This window comes from Vulpes vulpes, chromosome 4 (genome assembly GCF_048418805.1).
Source record: "Vulpes vulpes isolate BD-2025 chromosome 4, VulVul3, whole genome shotgun sequence".
Lineage (NCBI taxonomy): Eukaryota > Metazoa > Chordata > Mammalia > Carnivora > Canidae > Vulpes > Vulpes vulpes.
This window is the reverse complement of record NC_132783.1, coordinates 55,066,263-55,089,420: the sequence shown is the minus strand read 5'-3', so window position 1 is coordinate 55,089,420 and position 23,158 is coordinate 55,066,263. Positions and strand designations below refer to the sequence as shown.

At 42.6% G+C, this 23,158-nt stretch overlaps 1 protein-coding gene across 5 annotated transcripts in view; it reads left to right on the top strand.

Annotated features, from left to right (window-relative positions):
* The window catches only part of AFF1 (ALF transcription elongation factor 1), a 200,990-nt gene that overhangs the window by 172,204 nt on the left and 5,628 nt on the right, over positions 1 to 23,158 (top strand). For all 5 annotated transcript variants that reach the window (XM_072754981.1, XM_025998127.2, XM_072754980.1 and 2 more), the window contains 9 exons: positions 1,903 to 2,850; positions 12,216 to 12,319; positions 13,251 to 13,497; positions 14,193 to 14,284; positions 14,476 to 14,536; positions 18,297 to 18,433; positions 19,022 to 19,090; positions 19,701 to 19,838; positions 22,254 to 22,459. In XM_072754981.1, coding sequence (XP_072611082.1) covers positions 1,903 to 2,850; positions 12,216 to 12,319; positions 13,251 to 13,497; positions 14,193 to 14,284; positions 14,476 to 14,536; positions 18,297 to 18,433; positions 19,022 to 19,090; positions 19,701 to 19,838; positions 22,254 to 22,459 — 2,002 coding nt within the window. The remainder of the gene's footprint in view (positions 1 to 1,902; positions 2,851 to 12,215; positions 12,320 to 13,250; positions 13,498 to 14,192; positions 14,285 to 14,475; positions 14,537 to 18,296; positions 18,434 to 19,021; positions 19,091 to 19,700; positions 19,839 to 22,253; positions 22,460 to 23,158) is intronic.

The window sequence follows — 23,158 nt, the reverse complement described above, 5'->3', positions numbered from 1 at the left end:
ATATGGACTATAGTTTTAGATTTCCTGTGGCAAAATAAATGGCACACTGGAGTAGTTTCCTTCTTGCTTCCTCCCTGCTCTGAAATTCAAATAAGAGTCTGGGTATATAGAGTCGATCCTGAAGGAGACCTATTATATTAAGCAGCAATAAGAGGTAGCCAGAAATAAAACAGTTTTGCAGCCCTCTTTGTGGCCAAAGTTTGGTCCTACCAGGTTCCTTAAAGTTCCTCTTCTGTTGTAATCACACCAAGCCCAAACTACCTACCTGGTCATTTTATTACCTTTTTCCTGGCCGAAAACTCTTTACATTATATCCACACATCCTGATATATTAGGTTGTTGTGTTTTTATAGAGTTGAATAATTTGGGACGTTCTTCTTGGGAAAATTGTTAGCAGTCTTCCCTGTAAAATATCATCCCCCTACTAGAGTGATCTCCTTATTCATAATCTAACCTGTTAAATCCCATGTGGAGTGTCTTTCATTTAATTTCCTGGTGCTTTGTGTATATGAGTTAGTCATTCATACAAGCCACCTATCAGAATGAATGGATCTTAAAAACATGTAGCATAATGGTGATGTACCATCACCATTTATTTATTTTTTTAAAAGATTTTATTTATTTATTCATAAGAGACACAGAGAGAGATAGAGAGGCAGAGACACAGGCAGAGGGAGAAGCAGGCTCCATGCAGAGAGCCCGAAGTGGGACTTGATCCCGGTTCTCCAGGATCACGCCCTGGGCGGAAGGCGGCGCTAAACTGCTGAGCCACTCGGGCTGCCCTGTACTGCCCTTTTAAAAGATGTGATCATTGCTTACTGTATTAGACATGAATATGTTTCCGTATGGCATAAGTATAGGTACATCAATAGGTCTGTAGAAATGCTCAAGTTAATATCTCATGTATAGCACTATATGCAAGATAATAGTGGAACTTGGAGATAGAAATGCCATTGGGTCTTCTGTTAATAATCTACTTGGAGAGATGAGTTGGGATACATCAATAGCAACAAAGATTTAAACAGCAGGATATCAGGAGAAGTCAGAAACTTCTGTTCGTTCGTCAGATGTATATATAATCAGTATAATCTCACTGCTTTTAATTGTGTGCTGTGGAGTCTCCCTGTGTTTCTCAGAAAAATAGATGTTATTTCAGATAAGACTGTCTGTAACAGGAGACTTAATGTTTGATTTTTAAAGAATTCAAGTGGGACTAACTTTAGGTGGGTTACTGTGACTTCACTTACTCTTTTACCAAGGCGTAAAATTTGAAAGTCAGGCTGTTATCCATGATATACTGCAAACCTTGTCAAGTATAAATGTTTAATGTTTTTAAGTAAGTAAAAGTAATGCAATCAAGTCTTCAGGAAAGTCCTTTTCAGTTGAAAAGTTAGGTCCAAAAAAGGGGGTTAAAGCCTATAGGTAATCACTAAGAATTAGTCTATTCACTAGCCTTCTGAAAATCCTCTTTATAAAAGGATTCTGTTTATTCATTTCTCCCTTTATTTTCTGATAGTTTACAAACCAAAATAATGTGTCAATTCTGTCTAAATTGTAATTACAATTAGGACAAAATACTTCCTATTACGAAGATTTCTCAGCAATTGTCAGTTGTCTAGGTTGGTCAGTATCTCATGGTCTATTACTAGTCAATATCTGCTACAGTGAAAATTCCTGTAGCACAAATGGACTGGAAGATTGTGTTGAGTTAATTATTAAGAGACTCTGACCTGTAATTAGAGAAAGATAAAAAGGACTTGAATTCTTAGGTTTGGAATGATTGCATTTCTCCCCGGGTGGGGGTGGGAGGAAGGGGTTGTGTACGATTGGTTGACTAACACAGAAGAAGAGTTTTTATCATCATCGGTCAGCTCACGTTTTTCTCTTTTCCATTGTTTTTAGCCTGAGCCTCCTACAACAAACAAATGGCAGCTGGACAACTGGCTGACCAAAGTCAGCCAACCGGCAGCCCCACCAGACACCCAGGAGGGGAGCGCAGAGCCCCCGCCTCGGCACCCAGACAGTAAGGGCAAGGGGGGAGGCGACAGCAGCGGCCCCACCACTGGTCACGAGCTCTCGGAATCCAAAGATCCTCCCCTCAAGAGCTCCAGCAAAGCCCCCCGGGGCTCCTCCGAGGCCCCTCACCCCGGCAGGAGGAGCTGTCAGAAGTCCCCGGCCCAACAGGAGGCCCTGCCGAGGCAGACTGTCGGAACCAAACAACCCAAGAAGCCGGTCAAGGCCTCCACACCGGCGGACCCTCGGGCCGGCCTGCAGGTGGAGAGCGAGCCGGGCCCCCCTCCGTATGGCTCCAAAGACCAGCCTTCCAAAGACAAGCCCAAGGTGAAGACGAAAGGGAGGCCGCGTGCCGGAGACAGCAGAGAGCCCAAGCCCGCGGCGCCCAGCCCCGGTGATCGGAAGAAGCACCAGAGCGGGCCGCTGGCCCCCTCAAAGGCACTCTCGGGCCCCGAGCCCACGAAGGACAATGCGGGGGCCAGGAGCCCCGAGCACTTTGCCCTGGTTCCCCTGACCCAGAGCCAGGGCCCGCCCCACGGCGGTGGCGGCAGGACTAGTGGCTGCCGGCGCGCAGTGGTGGTCCAGGAGGACCGCAGGAAGGACAAGCTCCCGGGGCCTGCCAGAGACACCAAGCTGCTGTCGCCGCTCAGGGACCCTCCTCCCCCACCCATCTTGATGGTGAAGATAACCCTGGACCTTCTTTCTCGGATACCCCAGCTTCCTGGGAAAGGGGGCCGGCAGAAGAAGCCAGAGGACAAGCAGCCCCCCACAGGGAAGAAGCTCGATTTGGAGAAGAGAGGTGCAGACAACTCAAGCAAGTTGGTCAAAAAAAGAAAGGTGAGTGTAGAGGGCAGGGCCGCGCTCTGCAGTGTGGATTGTACCTACTGTTGGCCTGGAGCTGGCTGTGACCCGAATTGTCTTAGAAGAGGCGGGAAGTCTTTGCTTTGATCTGGTATAGCCTTTGCTCCTATACCAGAATGACCCTGTCCCTGGGGACCTGCGTGCTTCCCACTCTGCCGGCAGGCATTACCAAATGCTGGATCCCTTCAGCAGTCTTGCTAGTTTGAGAAGAGGTGAGGCAGTCATTGAAAAAGCTATCTTGTTTTAGGATAATATAGCATTTTCAGGTGCACTTTTTTTCTGATAACATTGGTATTTGCCACCTGACCCATTATTAGGTTTTGCCCTTGAAATTAATATCTTACATGAACTGAAATGTTAATCAGTATTCTGAATTACTGAAAGAACTGCTATATATTAAATCTTACTCTTCTGGTAGGATCCTTTTTAGTACTGATACTATATCTGTATTTTAACTGATGGCTGCCTAACACCTCATTAATTTGAAACTACCAGATTTAGAATTTGTGACCTCTATTAAAGACTTTCATTAATAAGCAGAAAGTTATAAAAAAAAGTTATAGAGCTATTAAACACACGGTTAGGATATCTTGTTGAGTAATACCGGGCTGATAAGGATATATTGTAAGGTAATGAAAATCTGTCGTTTCATTTATCACCATTTTTGGAGATATCATTTAAGGAATAAACACAATGAAAAAAAAAAACACATTTGTACATTACTTAAGATCCTGAGTTAACTTGGACATACCACTATTTTGGATAGTCTCATTTCTTCCTATATCCTGAATCACTGAGCCCCCGATACACTTTTTGCTGATGCTTCATGGTGAAAGATAAGTGAATTTTTTTCCCCTAGTGGCATTCCAGCCTAATCTGTTCCAGATTCAGAGTAAAAGGCACGGGAAGGGCCAACTCTTTCCTGCTGACAAGGGATAAAAATTTTAACACTTTTATAAGTACACCAAAAACTTCTTACTCCGTCGTGGAAGTTGAACTAAGAATAACAAAGGACAAAAAGATCCTGAAGCCTGTTGTCCCGTCTGTGTGATTCCACCAATTACTCCACCAGGTTAAAAATATAACATGACTTTATCAAATAGCACAGGGTGACTGTTTTCTCCAGAAGCTCGTTGAATGAGACGTGAGGGTGTGTATTACCACTGTAACCGCAGCTGGCAGCTCAAGTCCTAATTGGTAGTGCTGCTCCAGCTAAAGGAGGGCATATTCCCATGTCAGGGAACTTTTCAAATGATCTGTGTGTGTGTTAAAGGTATAAAACTTTATGGATGAAATGGCGATGGATCTGGCTAGGAAAAAAGCGCCTGCATCTCATATCCCTGAGAAAGGTTCAGAAATACACTCCTTGGGGCCCTTGAGTGGCTCAGTCAGTTAGGCCTATGAATCTTGGTTTTAGCTCAGGTTATGATCTCATGGGTCTTGGGATCAAGCCCCTTGTGGGGCCCCATGCTCAGCATGGAGTCTGCTTGAAGTCTCTCTCCCTCTGCCCTTCCCCCCACTCCCTGTCTCTGTAAAATAAATAAATCTTTAAAAATAAATAAATAAATAAAACACAACCCTCCTTTACCTCCCCTTCCTCCTGGGAAATCTTTTATCACTTACCTCTCACCTGTCATGGTCCTGTCTAATCTCAAGTGAACCTTCTGCATTAGCTGGAGTGGGGAGAAGTATTCGCTTCTAAAATACTAACCGGATGGGAATATTAGAAATTGGAGGCTCTGCAGACAGTTCTCAGTCCCAGTCCATACCCCAGTGCAAGTCTAGAAGCATTGTTTGCAGCTCCGGAAAGGAAAGTCAGCTCTCCCTATTGAGTATTTGAGCTGTGCGCTCTAGGCTCTAGAAAGCCATTCCCAGCCCTTGGCCCTGCTCCACCAGGGTGGCTCATTTATCTCTCTGGAGGATGGAGAGATAATGATCCGCTCATCTGAGTCAGATACATGCTTGCTTGAATGCTTTGGCAGGCAGCGGAGAGATCTGCCCCTGGGAACAGTTTACCTCTCTGCTGTGATACTGACAGGATCAGGGTCTGAACCAGTGGTTCCAAACCCTGGCTACACATGATGGTCACCTGGGGAAGCCTTTATTGCCTATGGCAGGATTTGCACCCCCTGCGTTACCCCCTCCATTGGTGTTTTCTAAATCCTAATGTCTAGCAGAGCTGGGAACTGCTGGAGCAGAGCCATACTACAGGGCTGAGATTGTACAAAGCTAGTTCTTTGGTTCAAGAAGTTCCTCCACTGTGCTACATTTGAACATCATGGATCTAGGCAACCAGGAATTCCTTGCCAAAGTATATCACTAGTTAGAAGCTTTCAGATAAATCAATTTAAAAATAATCAATTGGGGATCCCTGGGTGGCGCAGCGGTTTAGCGCCTGCCTTTGGCCCAGGGCGCGATCCTGGAGACCCGGGATCGAATCCCACATCAGGCTCCCGGTGCATGGAGCCTGCTTCTCCCTCTGCCTGTGTCTCTGCCTCTCTCTCTCTCTCTCACTGTGTGCCTATCATAAATAAATAAATAAAAAAATTAAAAAAAATAATAATAATCAATTGTATACTTTTTTCATGATCAGAGAATCACAGTCTTTTGGGTTTATTCCTGCTGTGTTCTCGATATTATGAATATTGAGCATATGAACCTGAGATCCTGCCCTATATGGGTGGACTTCGTCCTGTCCGGACCCTGATTCACACTGTGCAGGCCTTCCCCACAGAACAGCTGTTCCCCCAACATGTGCACCTGGGCCCCAAGGCAGGCAGGGCTGTTCTCAGGTTAAGCCTGTGCACTCTTTCACAAATTCAGATGGTGACGATTTGTTCATCTTCATTTTAAGTGTGAACACTAGAAAAAGATCTCTGGGGAAGTAATGAGAACAGTTGAAGAACATGCCTGGTTCTTCACATGAGTGAAATTTCATTTTTCTTTTGTATTTTCTTTTTTTATTTTGCAGTAGACCCCATGCCCAACATGGGTCTTGAACTCATGACCCTGCTATTGAGTTGTATGCTCTCCTGACTGCACCAGCCAGGCACCCCTGAACTTTAGCTTTTCATTTAAATTCTATCTGTTTCTTTCATGGTGCCAAATTTAGCAAACATTTTCAGAGGGTTAACCAGTCCTTGTAACCATTTTAGACTTAAAAGTGTGAGAAGATAATCCTAAAGACATAATGGTGGGTTGTGGCAGCTCTGATGAAGCTGTCACATGTTGCCTCTGGAGAAAAGGACGAGGCAGGGAGGCAGGTCATGACGAAAAATGGAGAAAAGTGTGGGAGTAAATAGGCATGACTTGACATCATGCTCCCTACAGAAACTGCAGAATTTCATCATCTAGCTTACAATTTAGAATTTAAAACACTACTTGTATTTTCACTTAATTCATAAATCAAGCTGATGCCTTTGCAGACTAGGAAGACAAATGGAAGTCGGGAAGTACAATATAATGAAAACAGTGCAGCACAATTGAACATATTCTAGCGACACATCTAATGTGCATAGAGCTCCATGTATGACTTTAGCATATTCTAGGCACTTTTGTAGATCATATCTCATTTAATTTCAATCATTGTATAGATCGCCTTTTAAATAAAATGCCAGACTGTCCTAACCATCATGTAGACAAATATCTCTGTCCTTTCATTTTTCTAAATAATGGCTTCACTGACCAAGATGCTTTGGCATTTTGGGAAATAACATTTCAGAGCTATCAATTATGTCAGTTTTGGGGAATGGGAAAAGGAAATTATGGGATGTGATGGGAGTGCGCATTTTTATTGCTTGTGAATGGTTGGTTCAGTCCCTTCCTTCTATCCAAGATCTGACCATCTTTCTTTGGATTGTTTATTCAGACCAACATTCCCAGTTATTCTTCAAAATCAAATCAAGGGTTTAAAACATCATCCCTTATAGTTTCCTAAAGCCATTGATGTCTAATTTCTTCATGTTTTGTTAGTTACCCCAAGAAGAGCCTCATAAACATATGAGCATGATAGTGAAGACTGATTTAAACTGTTCTTTTTTTTTTTTTTTTTTTTTAATTTATTTATGATAGTCACAGAGAGAGAGAGAGAGAGGCAGAGACACAGGCAGAGGAAGAAGCAGGCTCCATGCACCGGGAGCCCGATGTGGGATTCGATCCCGGGTCTCCAGGATCGCGCCCTGGGCCAAAGGCAGGCGCCAAACCGCAGCGCCACCCAGGGATCCCTGATTTAAACTGTTCTTATGGGGGTCCCTGGGGGGCTCATTCCGTTAAGTATCTGCCTTTGGCTCAGGTCATGATCTCAGGGTCCTGGGATTGAGCACCGCTAAGCAGGGAGCCTGCTTCTCCCTTTCCTTCTCCCCCTACTTAGGCTCTCTTGCTCTGACAAACAAAATCTTTAAAATAAATAAATAAACCATCCTCATGCCTGTGTATTTCCTCACCAAGAAGGGGGGAAAATGGGTTTTCTGTAATACTTATCCCAGCGCCTCTAATCTGTCTTCTCAGTAAGTCCCCACCCTTGTTCTTGGTGCTGATTGGCACTGTATCTTCGTCTTCTTGAACCTCCTGCAGAGACACACCTCGAATTTCCCAGATGGCTGCTTCTCTGCTTTTCCTAACCCCAGGTGCTACCGAGCCCATTTGCTTCCCTGAGGGGAGATGACAGCCTTAGAGTTTGAGTGCTAAGAGCCTATGGGTTGCTTGTACAGCTGCTCCCTTTCCTAGGTGAGATCTGGGAAAGCTCTCACATCACCTGGCTGCTTAGCCAACGTAGGTCTGGAACTCGTGTGTGCTCACTCTGCCCAGTCCAGTGATGTTCGTTCTTCTCTTTCACACCTGATGGGTTTTTTTTTTTGTTTGTTTGTTTGCTTTTGTTTTGGTACACAGGTATCTGGTTGGGGGGATTATTGGAGAGAAGCACAAGGTCATAGTTCAGGATGGGTTCACGGACTCTGACAGTGTCATCCCTGGCTCAGTCCTTCCATTGTCCCCATTCTTGCCACTCCAGGGCCTGCGCCCTCATCCCCACCCATTTCCCTTTCAGATGCTCGTCGTCTCTATCATAGCTAACTAAGCATCAGGGAGACCAACCTTCTACCTGTTAGAAACTCTGTGGCCTGAAATGAGTGTCCGTCTTGGAAAAGCTGTCTTCATTTTCCCTCTGCTACCTGTAGGTACTTAGATGATGAGCCAGATGCTAGGGCAGGCGTGAGGCCGCTCTCTCCCAGAAACCACCCTGGCTCAGCACTGTCCCATCTCTTCCTTTTATGGTCTTCATACTTGCCCTTCTGCTGTACTCTGTAGGTGGAGCAGTTTTTGGCAGATAATCTGGGCCACCTGATCCAACTGGTTGAGAAAAGCAAACAAGTCAACAGCCTCCTTTTGTTGTGTAGATGCAGGCTTGTGGAGATGCTTATCCTTCTGGAAAAAGGGAACTTCCAAAGCCCAGACCTCATACAGGGTTGACCTGTAGGTAAGCCACAGGCACAGGAGACTTCTTTTTTTCTCTTGAAGAGTAAGTACCCCACTCTTGTCTCATTTTCAAATGGCTTCTTGTCCCAGAAAAACCTTCAGAAGTCCTTGCCTCCTGCTTTTCAGTCTTGGAATTCAAGACTGCATCTCCTGCCACTGAGTGTTGCTGGACTCCCTGCTTGCTTTCCTAAATCCACCCCCTTAGAGTTGTCGCACAGCCCAGCTTGCCCAGGGGCCTCCACTGCACCCTTCAGCTGCTCAGCTTGTGCCACTTGACAAACGTTTATTCCGGGGAAGCCTCTGTGACTGTTCCAGACAGAAGATGACAAGGTTTCAAGTGCATAGTGTACGGAAGTACTGACCTCAAGCCCACAGGCTTGAACTCAGTCAAGCAAGGAAAATCACAAGAAGGGGAATGTTGTTTGATTTAGTTTAATGGCTTACTTTCTCCTAGCTTACCAAATATTATCTGTTTGTAAGTTCTACATATCAGTGTAATGAGCATATTATTGCCAACATGGGTGTTAAATGCTAGTGTCAAAGTTCGTGTGTTTGGTGATTTCTTGAGGGTTATTTTGGCTGTTCTTTTGAGTCACCGACTGGCACAAGCCAGGTTATGTCCAGTTTGTGAGGATTGACTCACTATGAATCTTATTTTTGTGTGTGGTATATAAGGTCTACCACTTTGGGTTACCGGCATGTCCTAAGCAGCATGAAGATATACAAACAAAAACTAACTCTCCACCTCTGGGGTTTGGTGGGGTTTTTTTGTTTTGTTTTGTTTTGTTTTGTTTTTAAGGAAGTAACCTTGTGGACAGTTTATGCCTGGTTTTCCCTTGGGAACTTATTCTCTGTGTCATTAATTGGCTGGAAATACCTTCCACTGGAAAAAGTATATATTGCCAACTACCTCCTGTACAAGTTAATATCTGTCTGGGTATTTTAGCAAATTCTGTGACTTGGCCTAAAGGTAAATCTCCCATCTTTTTGCATGGCTTGCTAGGCTAACTTTCTAGCCCTTAATCTAAAACTCACTGGGCCCAGTGGTGGCAGAGACTCTTGGCACAGTAGGCTCCTTCTTTTTTTTTTTTCTTTTTTTTTTTTAAGATTTTATTTATTTACTCGAGAGAGACACAGAGAGGCAGAGACACAGGCAGAGGGAGAAGCAGGCTCCATGCAGGAAGCCTGACATGGGACTCTATCCCGGGTCTCCAAGATTAGGCCCTGGACTGAAGGCACATGCTCAACTTCTGAGCCACCCAGGCTTCCCGGCACAGTAGGTTTTTAACTGACAGGGAGAATAGTAGGGTTCTGTTTTAACCCATTCATTTCCAATTCACTCTCTTCTCTGTCAACATTGATGGTCTCTGGACTGTTAGCAGGACGAGTTGAATTGTGGATCTGTGTGCTGTGCAGGACCCCACCTAGGAGGGCTCCCCTGGCATGTGCCGGTACCTTTCATGTCTTCTGAATTGTGCTCCAGAATTCTGCGGCCGGCCCCTGCTGCATGCCACAAGAGAAATAGCTGTGTGAATTGCCCTCTCCTTGTTCAGCTGTGCCTTTGAGATGTGCCTATTTATGTACGTCACATCATCTCCTTACCTGCTCTCCCAAGATGTTTTTTCTCTGGTCTTCTGTAATAAATGGTTATTATTTCTGAGCAACTGGTCTCTTTTTATCTTATCTAACCCGTACATTTTTTTTAAATTTTATTATCAGAGGAAGTGAGGAGCAGCAGAGGGAGAGGGAGAAAGAGAATCAATCCCAAGCAGACTCCCCACTGATCACAGAGCCCAGCATGGGGTTCCATCCCACCACCCCGAGATCATGACCTGAGCCAGTATCCAGCGTTAGACACTTATATGACTGAGCCACCCAGGGGCCCCTCACCTGTACATTACATAGTTTCTTCTTTGCATTGACTAGTTGGAAATTCAGAACGCAATTTATAGATTGGCACTAGAAAACTGTAGCATAGCACTGCCCACTAGCAGTACAATGTAAACCACATATGTTATTTTTTTTTTACATATGTAATTTTAAATTTTCTAGTAGCTACATTTAAAAATATAAAAAGACAAAAAAAACCCTAGTGAAAATAATTTTTAGATTTTTATTTAATCCAGCATATCTAAAACAGCACCACTTGAACATTTAATTGATATAAAAATAATTACATTTCCCATTTTTTGCACTAAGCCTTTGAACTTGGTCCCTTTGGACTAGCTATGTTGGAGTTCCGTCTAGATACTGTCTGGTGGCTGTCGGGATTGCACAGGCCATGCAGAATCGGCCTCTAGGAGAGTGAAAGCCTGCCCTTGGATTTCATTTCTCTTCTCTACCCATATTTTCCCTTCTTAATATTTTCACTTGTTGTACACACACCAAGAGATTGGAGGTATGAGGTACCTTGAATGATCCATTTTGAAAGGAGACAAACTTTTTCCAGTGGAGATGTGAAGGGCCGAGTGGACGTGTATGCTCAGGTACATTGGTTTGCGGAATGTCTGGTGGAGGAGGGGCACGTTTTTCCTGTTACCCTTCCTTTGAGTGGGGTCAAGCTGCCTATAAACGTCTGGGCAGAGCTTGAGCCTACACATCTTAACTTACTGCTTTTTCTTGGAGAAATTCAGGGAATGAGGGAGAGACAGTGGGGCCTCCCACTATCAGTTAATTTGAAGAACGTTTTTTTCCTTTAAGGCATTAAGAGAGGATTTCAGGTTTTTTAGGGATTGTCCTAGATTGACTGGGTGGTGTCCCAGATTTCTCTCTTGGTGAACAACTGACAGTTGGAGGAGTTTAGTTCTAAATGTGCATCAGAATTAATTGAAGGACTCCCACCAATCACTGCACTGCCACTTGTTCTTCCCATGGAGTCTTTACGTGAGCCCAGACCAGTGGGAAGGAGGCCACTGTGAAGTCACTGAGTCTACGTGAGACTTGCTGTAAGCTTGGTCTGTGTGTTGACAAGTGAAAAAGACTTTTGCCATGAAGAATTCTTTGTTCTCTTAATGATTGCGTGTGTTTATCTTGCACTTTAGTTGGTGTAAACAGATGTTTTTGAGGTATGTGACTCTCCATAGAATTAGATAGCTCTTCTGCTCATACCCTTCCCTCATTAAAATTATACTTACCCTTCATTTTTTTTCAAATTTTTTTGAAAAATAGAAACACGTGTGTCCATATGTATATATATAGAGAAAAAGACAATCTCTTAAAAAGAAAGGAAGAAAGACAGTTGTATCAGTGGAAGAGGAAAAAAAATTAGCTGGAATCCCAAAGCAACTATTTTTTGTTTTATGTCTTTCTAGTCCTGTCTATAAGTTACAGAGACAGAGAGTTTTGTGACCTATTTCTTTCTCAATAGCGTACTTAATTTTCATTAGATGAAAAGTGTACTTTAAGCACCTCATTCCTAATTTTATACAAAGAATAAATTAGTGGGTATAAATGTATAAGCAGATAGTCCTTTTGAAAGGACTGTCCTTATTCATAAAAATCATCAGTTGTTACTTGCTGTGAATATGCATGTTTTATTGATTCTTTTATATTTAGAAAAACATCAGTGAGATATTGAGGACCATTACTTACTCTTCTGTTGTCAGCTATGATTTAGACATCCTCCCTTCCCTGGATGGGAAGAATATGCCTTCCTCGTGTGAAAATCTGTCTCAGTACAAATCTCATCAAATATCAATTGCTTCCCTCAACCCCCCGAAATACACACAGTGTACGTACTTGTAAGTTTGCTGTGTGTGGAGGTGTCACCAGAAGTCTAATTACTCTTACTCCATTTGCTGTGTAGCATTTTCTGTTTTATCTGTACACCTGTGTTCCTAACAGTGTACTTTGTCATGCAACGCTAACAGGCTGAAGCTGAGAAAGACCATGACAGCAAGAAAGCCAGACTGGAGAAAGAAACCAAGTTGCAGTCATTATCTTCATCCCCCCACAAAGAATCTTCCAAAACAAAGTGAGTATAGAGATTAGCAGCGGCCTTGAAAGGTGATCAAGTCTTCCCCAGGCTCGACAGGGCAAAATCATTTTTATTCTGCAGTAGGAGTGGATCAACACACTGTCTAGCTCATTTTGATGACTTGCTAAGTTTGTTTCATGTTGCTTTCATCCACGAGGCCCTTTTGGGAATGAACAGTTCATCAAAGACATTTTAACAATGGAAAATTTCCTGAACATCTGGAAGTAATTTCTTTCTAAAATAATTTTTAATGAAAAAAAGAAGGGTGCTCTTATAATCCCTACTTTGCAGAATTGGAGACAGAGGCACAGAGAGAAAGTGACTTGCCTATAGTCACAAAATTCTTGACAGAACTACCACTTGAACCCCGGGAGCCTGGGATAATCCAGGCTGACTCAGTAAGTCTCCTGCTTTGGAGAGAGGTGGCCACAGGGCAGGCGGCTAACTCCAGGAAGTTGTGAATATAAAAAGTTATTATTCACTCCTTGGTTTATTCAAGAAATCGCTGCATAAAATGACCTGGCAAAAGAAAGTAAATGCATAGTGTCACTGGGTGGGAGCCAACAGATTTGAGAGGGAGGGTGGAAGAAGGAGCAGAGAGAAGGTGACAGCTGGGTTTGCCCACTTGTCCAGCAAAGGTCCAGGTTGTGGCACAGCTAATGAGATTAACTTGGTTGGGGAAGTTAGGATCTCTGGTAGACTCTACGAGTTTAGTGACAAATCACACAACTTAATCCATTATTCATAGATAGGACTAGATCTCTCAGAGGTACCTGAAGTCCTTGAAGTTTGGCCTTTCTATAACAATGGATTTCATGCTCTGTGATTTGTTAATTTTTGGTGTCAGCAGCCATTTTACAACTAAACTACTAAGCTAATGTGTTTCGTGTTCTGCCTTAACTTAGTTTTGTGTGATGTTTCCTTCCAGAACACCCAGGCCCTCCTCTGAGCCCTCAAAGAAGGAGATGCTTCCCCCTCCACCTGTGTCATCCTCATCTTCATCCTCCCAGAAGCCAGCCAAGCCTGCACAAAAGAGGCCAAGGCGGGAAGCTGATCCCTCCAGCCAAGACGCTTCCCAAAGTGCCAGTAGTAGCAAGGGCAACCACAAAGACTCTTCCACTCCCAAGCACAGAAAAGTAGAGGGGAAGGGATCTGGAAGCAGTACAGAGCACAAGGTAAGCAGGCAAGGCTGGAACTTAACGGAATGGAATACATCAACACATCATTACATCTTTACTTTAAATTCCCAAATAAGAGAAGTTCCCAATGATGATTTTTCAGAACTCTTCATCACTGTTAATAAGGCAATAATGAGTTATTTGTGTTTAAACCTATAGAGGGAGAGTAAAAAAGGGAGAGGGAGAATAAAAAAGATGACTACTATTCCATGTTGTTTAGATGTCAGTTTATTCTTCTTAAAGTGGTTCAGAGGTGAAAGATCAGAATAGATTTTATCGTGTTGATTTTCTATCAGTTGTTTTGCAGTAAAGAATGCTACCTGGTTAGTTCTTGGTTTGCATGTTTGGTGTCACCTACTGTCGTTATTGGTTGTAATGGGAAAAATGTAGCCACTTTCTCTTCTACTGACCTGGGCCGGGTGGGTGTGTATGTGTGTCGACTAAGAGAAAATGTTATGTTTAGCTTTGTTGATTATCTGTGCACTTTGACTTTTTTGTCTTACATCTTTTTAGTCCTCAGTATAACCAGAGCCTATAGTTTCAGTTGAATCTAGTTGGGAAAATGGGTGACCAAGCTTAATTGTACAGTGCTTGATTTTCTCTGTTCTGAACTGGTATTTTGGGCTAATTTAGAGGTGTGGTCAGTGGTTTTAACTGTTGGAGTGTGAGCTGTATGATGATTTTTTTTAAAGGGATCTTCTGGAGATAGTGCATATCCTTTTCTAGTGCCTTCTTTGCCAAATGGTAACTCTAAACCAGGGAAGCCTCCAGTGAAGCTTGACAGGTAAGACCTTGAGTGTTCCTGCTGCTCCCCCTCTCATCTGCCCCCCTCAACCCCCTTCATTTGAACCCCCCCCCCCCCCCCCGCATCTCCTCCCATCCTTTTTCTGCCCTCATAGTCTTAAAGTCATCTTGTCCCAGTCTTAATAATTCCAGGTTCTTATGACCCACCCCTGATGTTTGCTTCTCTTCCAGACAACAAGCAGATTTTCACAGGAAGGAGGCCAAAAAGTTGAAGCAAAAAGCAGAGTTAATGGTCAGTTTGGCTCTTTCATCCCTTTGGTAGAAAGTTTTCTGATAAGATATCTGTTGTCTCATTGAATTCCCTATCACTGGACGGCAGGGGTGGGGTGGGGAGGGCCAACATAGGCTGTGAAATAAGCGCGATCAGCGGGTCTTAAGGAGTGAGGGGTAAGGGATTCTTAGTGAAATTATTTTTCTTTGACTCCATCTGAACATAGGCAAATGTACAGGGTACCTAGTGACAAGTTTTATATGTAAATGAATGGAAGTTAAATCCACCCAATAGTGTTTGATTTAATTAATATATGTCACTGAATCAGTGGATCAGTTCTTTGGATGTAGAAGACAAGGTCTGCTATTCAAAGTCTGTCAGTTTGTGTTTAACCTGAAACATTTCAGGAGATGAGGTAGTCTGTGCTCCAAAATGGTCTTAGAGCCCTTGAGATAATAACCTGAGAGAACAGTAGACCAGTGCCATTAGGTAAGATTTTAAGATGGAGGTATGATTGCACTGTTGGTGAACATACTTTTAAAAATGAGCTGTCTTTATCCAGTGGCTGTTGGGACTTTCTGGAAAGTGGTGCTTTTGTGGTAATTGCATATGCAATTAAATGTACTTTTACTTCTCTGCTGCAGTATAATTAGATAATGTTTGCCCTTTGTTGTGTTTAAATATCTAAGACTTGGGCGCTTTTATTTATTTAATGTATTCTCCAAACCCAAACCCCTACAAATACCACTTACTGAACCTTGTACCACATGAGAAGAGCATGGTGGCCCCTAATGTCCTGGCCTGGTGTTCTTCAACCCCAGGCTGTAGGCGGGCATCTCTTCGCAGGCAGGCGAGGGAAGGCTGGACTCAGAGCCTTTATCAGTCCCTGTTCATCAGGGCAAGATGTTTATCAAGTCCTTACTATGCGGGATGCTGTGAGGGGGTCAAAATTAAGCCTCTCCATGTAGACCTGTCTCCAAAACAGCCCTGTTACTAGGATGGCCTGAGTCAGATTAAGATGTCTGCACTGAATGACAGTGTTTTTTCTGGCCTCTGTCTTCCAGCTTTCCAAAGTTGGTACCAGAACCGTAAGAACCTTTAGAATTTTTGCAAGAGAGTAAATACTCAGTGCTTTGTCAGCCAGTTATCTAAAACTTACCTTGAGGTTGAATGTTTTTCAGCCGCTAGGTTCCTTCATTATTCAAACAGTAGTCCAGGGAACTTTCTGTTTTGCTATTAAATTATACAGATTCCAGATGCACCTCTTCTCCTCCCTACCTTAGCTGCCCATATATTCCCGTGTGTACAGGGCAGTCCTGATTTATACCTTGCTGCATCTCATTTTAATAGCTAATAAAAGCTCATTTCACCGTGAAGTTATGCTGGTTTGCACAAAACCCAGAATGGCAATCTCTTTATAATATTCTCCTTTAATTGAGCAAGGTCTCATATAAGTTCATTTTGCATTCCAGGTAGTTAAGTTCACCACTGAATAGAGAGGAATGTATTTTCTCTCTGCATTGTACTCACTGTTGAGTAGGGAGGTGAGGATGCTACTGCTTGAACACTGTCTCTGGAGCTGCAGAGGGAGCTGTCTCAGAAATATTTTCATTATTAGCCTTGCAGAATACGTCCCTCAGAGAAGTAGATATTGGCAAATCGTTTTACTATAGTTCCTTTTGTTTGTACACTAAAGGCCAGTACAAATCTTGGAAATTCCATGAAAGAGATGGCATTGAGTAAGTAAATATGAGGAGTCATAGTCTCACCAGTGAAGCAAACCACTAAAGCCCTATACTGCTGATATAGTGGGCTTTGCCAGTTTGATTCTTATTCTTTCTGTCACTAATTTTCTTTTTCTTTTTTTGGAATGTAAAACAGATTTTTTTATTAAACACAAAATACACTTTTCAAGTATAAGAAGTTGACAGCACTTATTAAATAGTGTTTCAAGTTTTTCTTAATTTTTCTTTATTTTTAAATGCTAGTTAGTTACAATATAGTGTGATAGTTTCAGGAATAGAATTTAGTGATTCATTACTTACATATAACACCTAGCACTCATCACATAAGTGCCCTTCTTGTTGCCCACCCCCCACCAACTTCCCCTTCAACAACCCTCAGTTTGTTCTCTCAGTCAAGAGTCTGTTTTATGGTTTGTCTCCCTCTCTTTGTCCATCTTATTTTCCTTCCCTTCCCCTGTGTTCATCTGTTTGGTTTCTTAAATACCGTATACGAGTGAAATCATGGTATTTGTCTTTCTCGAACTGACTTATTTCAGTTGACATAATACCTAGCTCTATCCTTGTCACTGTAAATGGCAAGATTTCGTTCTCTTTGATGGCTGAGTAATACTCCTTTGTGTGTGTGTGTGTGTATGCACACTGTGTGTGCAGTTCAGTTTTGTTTGTTTGTTTGTTTGTTTGTTTATTTATTTATTTATTTATGATAGTCACACAGTGAGAGAGAAAGAGAGAGGCAGAGACACAGGCAGAGGGAGAAGCAGGCTCCATGCACCGGGAGCCCGATGTGGATCCAATCCCGGGTCTCCAGGATTGCGCCCTGGGCCAAAGGCAGGCGCTAAACCGCTGTGCCACCCAGGGATCCCCTGCAGTTCAGTTCTTTATCCATTCATCAGTCAGTGGACACTTGAGCTCTTGAGCTCTTTCATAATTTGGCCATTGTAGACACTGCTGCTATAAACTTAAACATCAGGGTGCATGTGCCCCTTGGAATTAGTGTTTTTGTATCCTTTGGGTAAATACCTAGTAGTGCAATTGCTGGGTCGTAGGGTAGTTCTATTTTTAACTTTTTGAGGAGCCTCCCTACTGTCACCAATTTTCTGACCCTCTCTTCTCTAGAAAAAATATTTTAGAACCAAGCTATTTTTTAAAAAAATTAGTAGCCCCACACCATCTTTCCTTGCTGATTTGTCACCATCTCCTTATACTCCACTTGCATCTTTGCTGCTTTTATTAATTCTTTTTGAACATGTCAAATTGAAAACATTAGCAGAAACTACGAACTTGGATATGCATTGCTCTTATAACACATGGTCCATAGGACAAATGTAGAGAAAAGGTGGAGGTGCTCATCGCAGTCTTGGAGGAGGTGGCTGTGTTCCAGTGAGGAGAGCATTCAGTGACAGGGTGTGCTTTCAGGTTTACGTGAGCACCAGTATTTGATTTCATTCATATTTCTACTTGCCCTTTAAGGGACTCTGAAATTTTATCCCTGCTGGCTGGCCCAGGGATAGCCTTGTACATTTAGCCCTGACTTCCAAATGAGATTGGATGATCTGTTTGGCTCTAAAATACATAAAACAATTATTGTTAGAATTAATATTTAAGATGCTTATAAACCATAATGTTTCCTGTTGCTCGTAAGATAAACATCACAAGTACAAAGAAATTTGTGTCTGCATCATTCTAGATATGTAGAAAAGTCTATTTCTCAGGAAAATTATATAATGAGAAATTGCACCCTAATAACAAGGAGAGGATGTGCTTACTGCCTTGGTTTTTGAATATGTAGTTTAAGACTTAGAGTAGTCTTAATAAGATAGTTTTTCTCTTTTCTATTAAATTTTCTCTAAAAGAAAATTTATAAGTAGGTCAGAGCCAATAGGCTTTGGTTATCACTGTGAATTCTTTTGTTCTCACAGTTTTCCTTGGCCATAATTAAACTAAGACAGTGGAGGGGAGGGGGAAGGTAAAGACTGTGTTTGAGAAACTAAACAAAAGTCTGTCTTGGGCCTAATACTGACCATATTCTTCTACAGATGGACAAGGTTGGGAAGGCTTTTAAGTACTTGGAGGCCGCCTTGTCCTTAATTGAGTGTGGGATTGCCATGGAGTCGGAAAGCCCAGCCTCCAAATCGGCTTACTCGGTGTACTCCGAAACCGTAGACCTCATTAAGTAAGTGCCAAGTCATTTTGCCATCTTCCTAAGAGCTTCTCTTTCCTCACCTTTATTGCCTGAATCCATTTGAACTCAGTTGGAAGACAACTTAATAAAGGAGAGCTTTAAAAAAGTGACTGATCCAGGACTTTCTTGGGTCCTAGACGAAAGCTGTATCCTGGATGAAGTGCTAGAATAGAGGGACTGAGTCCAGCTCCGTCCTTTTGCCAAGTGTGCTGTGAAATGCCAGACCTTGCAGGGAGAGGCTGGTTTTTCCAGTTTGGTTTTCTTATCAGATGCGCTGGCAGCTCAGTGAAAGCTCCCTTCTTCATCTGTATTTGGGCAGGGGACCCAGTGAGGACACAGGTACGTGGTTTCAAGCAGGTAGACAGGCCAGAGAAGAGAAGAGACATGTCCTTGCCTGCTTTTCTGAATGGCCTGAATTACTGCTCTAAAGCCTGGGGTTTTTTTCTGTGTGGTTTTCATGTCTACACATCTTCAGGAAAATCAACATAAAACCAAGACAAATATAATAAGATGTCTTTGTATCTGGGGTTTTCTAACTGCCTTTGTTTAACCTGGTGTATTTTTTTAATTTTCCTATAGATTTATAATGTCATTAAAATCCTTCTCAGACGCCTCATCTCCACAAGAGAAAATATTTGCTGTTTTATGGTGTGTACTTTTTACTTTGTCTAAATAGTATTTGCTTTTGCACCTTTTGCTGTTATAAAAAAGATTTGGAAGTTTGTTTTTTTAACATGGAAATTAATAATGAAAGGCAGAACAATACCAGAAAGTAGGATGTGTGATCAAAGGGGCTAATCCCACTGATACTTTGTATGAAAGGCATCTGTTTTACTGTTGACTCAGTAGATGCTTTGGTCTCGTGACTTGAATGATATTCTTGTGTATTTGTATTTTTCCACCAATATTTACTGAGGGGTGGGGATGAAGAGAGAGAGAGAGTGCCTTAAGCGGGCCCCACACCCAGCATGGAGCCCAACCTGGGGTTTGATGTCAGGACCCTGAGATCATGACCTGAGCCAAAATTAAGAGTCGGACACTCAACTGACTGAGCCACCCAGGTGCTCCTACCAATAGTTCCTTTTGATGATAGTTTGAACAATACAGTAAGATTCTTAAGATAGTCTTCCTCATGTAGATGAGGAAAACCCAGTGTGTTCCTCAGGCTATAAAAGGCTAGTTATATATGACTTTCTGTAGTAGTGGTACTCATGTCTATAAAGTAATACTTCACTTTAACTTCTGTTTATGTTCATAGCATGCGTTGTCAGTCCATTTTGAACATGGCGATGTTTCGTTGTAAAAAAGATATAGCAATAAAGTATTCTCGTGCTCTTAATGAACACTTCAGCAGTTTTTTCAAAGTTGCCCAGGCACCTTCTCCATGCATTGCAAGGTAATGAAAAGTCTAATTTATGTAATTTTCAAAATTGAGTGCTTTCTTTATTTATCTCTTGCTTTTGCAACCATCTGTAGGACTCTGGCTTTTCAAAAATTGTGTATATTTATGTGCTGATTTGCCCCTGAAACTTAAATTATTTGCATATCTCTACCTTTTTGAGGAATAGTTATAAGTCCAGGTGTTTGCTGATTAAGTAACATAAAAAGATAATTACAAGGAATATAGGGTCAACATTTTAGAGCTTTGAGAATCTTCAGATAGGCCTAACAACACAAAACAGAGGCAGAGCCAATCAGATATAGTCTTCTCTGTCTGTATGACATGTGGTCTTGTCATTTCAGGTAACAAGAACTTTCCAGAACTGTATACCCTTACCTAGGATCCATGAGAGTGATAATAAAAATGAAAAAAAAATTTTTTTCTTTTTTTTTTAGATTTTTAAAAAATTTTTGTTTATTTATGATAGTCACACACACACACACACACAGAGAGAGAGAGAGAGAGAGAGAGAGAGGTAGAGACATAGGCAGAGGGAGAAGCAGGCTCCATGCACCAGGTGCCCGACGTGGGATTTGATCCCGGGTCTCCAGGATCGCGCCCTGGGCCAAAGGCAGGCGCCAAACTGCTGCACCACTCAGGGATCCCCGAAAAAAAATATTCCTACCTAAGTTTCACCTCCACCTCACCCCTACCCCCACTTTGTGAAGGAAGTTGTTCATCTGTGCCATAAGGTGTTGGAAAATAGAATTTTTGTGCAGGTGGTTAAGATGAAGATAGAATTTTCTTCCCTATAGTGCTTGCCTAGTATTTTTTTTTTTTTTAATTTGGTTATACTCCTTGAAAAGTTTCTAGTTCTAATAAGTTTTGCTATTTTAAGAATATCACCTAGAAGATTGCCCCATTTCTAGCACATTCAAGAGAAGAAATTCCCATATGGCCTGTATGTATGTATGTATGTATGTATTTATTTATTTATTTATGCATGCCTGTCTTTAAAAAAAGACAGAAAGAAAGAAAGAGAAAGAAAGAAAGCAAAAGCCCTGATTGAGAAGTAACTTCTTTCTTCTGAAAATTTTCATGACTCTCACCTCTGAGATATTAATTCTTAGTAAGTTGTCAGTCACATTATTTTATATAACTCCTTCACCATTTGTCCAGCCACTATATAGCCTTCTTTGTACGAAACCTTGTTTTTAGGTACAGGGAATAAAGCAGTAAGCAGAGGAGGAAAGAATCTCTCCCCTCGTGGAGCTTCCATTCTAGTTCTTACAATATACATTCTGCAGGAGACATTTAGGGTCCCTGCAGCCCCCGAGGGCAGATGTACCCAATCATGGGGCTCCTGTTTGACCCATCTTTCCATTACTTTTTATTTATTTATTAAAATTAATTAATTTATTCACACAAGAAGCAGAGACACGGCAGAGGGAGAAGCAGACTCCCTTTGGGGAGTCTGATGTGGAACTTGATCCCAGGATCTCAGGGTCACAACCTGAGCTGAAGGCAGACATCCAACCACTGAGCCACCCAGGCACCCTCCATTACTTTTTATGTCTAAGCGTTTTCCTTGTATTTCTCCCTTGATGCACATCAAGGCCCCCATTAACCTGCATGTGCAGGTATACGGCCAAAAGGGGAGTGAAGGGAAGACTGTGAAGCCCCCGATGCATGATACCTTTTGCCCAGTCTCCTTGGAAGCTGTCCTGTATTCATTTAGTCATGGATTCAATAGTTACATGTGAAGAGCCTACTCTTTGTGCTAAGTGCTAGAAATGCAAAGATTAGGAAGAAATGGTTCCAGTCTTCAAGGAAGGAAAAGAAGGAAAAGGAATAGACAGAAAAGTAAAATGGGATGTGATAAATGCAGTAGATAAATTAAAAGGTAAATGCAAAGAGACCAGCTTAGGTGGTGGCTGAAGGGAAGCCTTGCTGTATCCCTAGTGTCTAGAAGAGTGCCGAGTGTAGAGTAGGCGCTCGGTAAGTATTTGAGCAAAAGAAAGAATGAATATATAGGAGGTCAGAACCGTCTTCACAGGGAAGCATTGTCTTGGTAAAGTTAGAATTGAGGGGATGGGGGGAAGAAGGGATTCCAGGCCAAGGGAGTAGACTCTGTAAATGGAGCAAACATATTTGGACTATAGATAGGCCCACCTGATTCTGTGTCTAGTGAAGGACACGTTGCCTCCATCCATTTACTTCCTCTGCTTGGTGGGCTCCATTTTGTTGTCTTTCATGAAATAAATTCCCTAAATACTGAAGGTGAAGGGTGTCTCTGATCTTTTGGAAGTGATTGTCAATTTGGCTAGGACACACTGGAACTTTGTAATATGGACTGCAGTCCCAGAGACAATAAATCCATAGTCCTCGGGTAGGTGATTAATCAGTTGTCTTCTTTCTTTCACCTTCTAGAAACACAGGCACACCGTCCCCTCTCTCTCCAGTTCCTTCTCCTGCCAGCTCCGTAGGGTCCCAGTCCAGTGCTGGCAGCATAGGGAGCAGTGGTATGCCTGTCACCATCCAGAACATGACATCTTCTTATGTCACCATTACTTCCCATGTCCTTACCGCCTTTGACCTCTGGGAACAGGCTGAGGTCCTTACAAGGAAGAATAAAGGTAAATGGCTCTGTGGTGGTAATTACTGGGGCAGGGGGATCGGGAGGGAGTAATGTGGTTGGTTTGTGCTTTATGTTCAGTGTTTGGAAGAAAAGGAAGTATGTAGGTATTTGCTCTCCTCACATCTCCTCCATTCTGCCTCACGCCTGAGCCACAGTGCATGAGCTCTGCAGCTTGGAGCCAGATTTCTGTGACTAGATCTCAGCAAAATTAAATTAGAAGTGGTTGTAGCCACCTTGCTCGTCGAGAAGTTCTGGCATCGTTTATTCCAGCTTGAACTGAAATGCTAGCAAAAGGGCAAGGCAAGTGAAGAAGGGAAGTCACTGGCTGTCTTTGGGCACAACCAGTTTGGTATGTGAAGTAGCGTAACCTCAACAGCAAGTCACGTTATCTGCTTTCAGCGTATGTTAAGAAAGACGGTTTGCAACAGTGTAAGAAGTATGGCGTAGTGAATATTCCCGAGACTTCTCTGAGAAGCAGGCCCTTGGAGAAATTCAAGGTGTAGGAGGTGGTAGAGCTTCTGCTATCAGAGGAACTGCTCCGTGTCGTACTGCGACCACTGAGTCACTGCGTCTGTGTAACTGCCGCATGACTGCCATTCCGTAGTTCTTCCGCGGTGGCCAGCCAGCTCTAGCCATTTAATTTTCTCATAGCTTCTTGCAATTTAATTTTCTTTCATAGCAAACTAATGATGCTTTT